The 1,645-nt window shown below is 35.9% G+C and overlaps 1 protein-coding gene across 1 annotated transcript in view; it reads right to left on the bottom strand.

Moving 5' to 3' along the window:
• Positions 1–239: 239 nt before the first annotated feature.
• The window catches only part of LOC128246317 (macrophage mannose receptor 1-like), an 8,358-nt gene continuing 6,952 nt past the window's right edge, over positions 240–1,645 (bottom strand). The window contains exons 8-10 of the mRNA XM_052964510.1: positions 1,325–1,414; positions 774–1,049; positions 240–394 (exon numbers count right to left, since the gene is read on the bottom strand). Of these exons, the coding sequence (XP_052820470.1) occupies positions 240–394; positions 774–1,049; positions 1,325–1,414 (521 nt within the window). The remainder of the gene's footprint in view (positions 395–773; positions 1,050–1,324; positions 1,415–1,645) is intronic.

Here is a 1,645-nt window from a genome sequence, read left to right as displayed (position 1 = left end):
CGATATAAACGATGATGAAAACACAAATTGTCATACATTATTATCATCCACTGTCGTATGTTCGCGTTTTCGTGCTCGTACTGTCATCGTTGCCATCATCGAACTATAGCGTTATCCATATGGTAACTTTGTTATTTCGCGTGATTTTATTATAGTACAATCGAGTATCGCGTTTCAGATCAACACTTTACAGGCGATGGCTCTAAAGAAATTCTGTAAGAATTTATATGTTTAGTGCATCATATACCAAACTGGCAAATATAACCATGCATTTGCGCGCAGGGTTTATCCTCCCAAGCACCTTCCGGAGTAGACGCCATCATGACAACACAGTCCTCGCCGTCGTTATTACCGACATAGCCGTTGTGCCAAAGTGTGTAGGACAACTTTTCGCCTGCAAGGAGGTGAAGAAATCATAGTAAAACTGAGTTTGTTTAACATGTTTAACCAATCGGCTTCCATTCGAGCCTGTATGGGGATTTGCTCGTACACACGTGTACTGGTGTTTTTACCAGGAAACGGTTTCGAGCATCATTATAAAGCTGTCTGAACAATCGGCCTACAAAATTAAAAAAATCATTGAAATTTTACAGTCTATTATCTGCCTTAACCTAAGTAAAACAATTTCTTTCGGATAAATGATACACCGAAATTGCTTATATTGTGCTTTACTCGGCAATCTTCAACAGCGATCGACAGATCGAGAATTTTATTCCTCATGCAGTTAGAAAGAAATAAAAGTGTGAAGAAATTTTCGAAAAAAATACTCTCACCTGATACCCAGCTAAAGTAGCCTTCATATTGTAGATCGTTTAGTCCGATCCAAACATTTTTATTAAAGTTGCTCTTCAAAACGTTGTACATGGCATCTTGCACAAGTCTGTTGTCAATGTATGCCAATGAACCGCCTTTGCTGTTGCACATGCTGTTTGCAGTTCTCCAAGTGTGTAGATTAGCGTTCAATTCGTAGCACGTGTTGTTGATGGTGAACAGTGTTCCAGCCTCGGTGTATCCATAGTGGGGGTAAACAGTAGTACAGCCGTACGTTACTGTTAAAGTAACTAAAAATAAGTTGTGTTGCCTTAAAAATTATCTTGTAAATTGCAATTTTGTTTATATTTTCATTCATTATGTTTATGCGTTAGAAATGCTTGTAGGCGACGTTTAACTTTCCATTGTTCGATTATTTTTTTTCATTTCGTATGACGTTGTCTGAAGTCTTGCATGTCCATGATTAATTATAACTTAGACTGCATTTCTTTTTTGTCAAGTGAGGTCACCTTTTTGCACTTTTTTATAATAATTATTAACTATGTATACAAACCTGTTGCTGATGCCGTTGTAGCTAGTATTGTTGTTACTGGTGATGTTGTAGTTGTTGTTGTGGGTGCTAATGTTGAAACCGCTACGGAATCTTAAATTAAACACAAAACAAATTAGTAAACAATTGAATAAATGGATTACTTTCGCTATCATTCTCATCGTTGATATATTATAAAGCATACTCCTAAAATAAGTCACAAATTTCATTTTGCTATGGGAAAATACAATATAGTGTCAAACACAATCAAATTATATTTCAACACATTTGATACAGATGGAGTTTATGCTTGCATTTATAAAGATAATCAATACAGGAAAACAA

This window comes from Mya arenaria, chromosome 9 (genome assembly GCF_026914265.1).
Source record: "Mya arenaria isolate MELC-2E11 chromosome 9, ASM2691426v1".
Classification (NCBI taxonomy): Eukaryota; Metazoa; Mollusca; class Bivalvia; order Myida; family Myidae; genus Mya; species Mya arenaria.
This window is presented reverse-complemented; position numbering and strand designations above follow the sequence as displayed.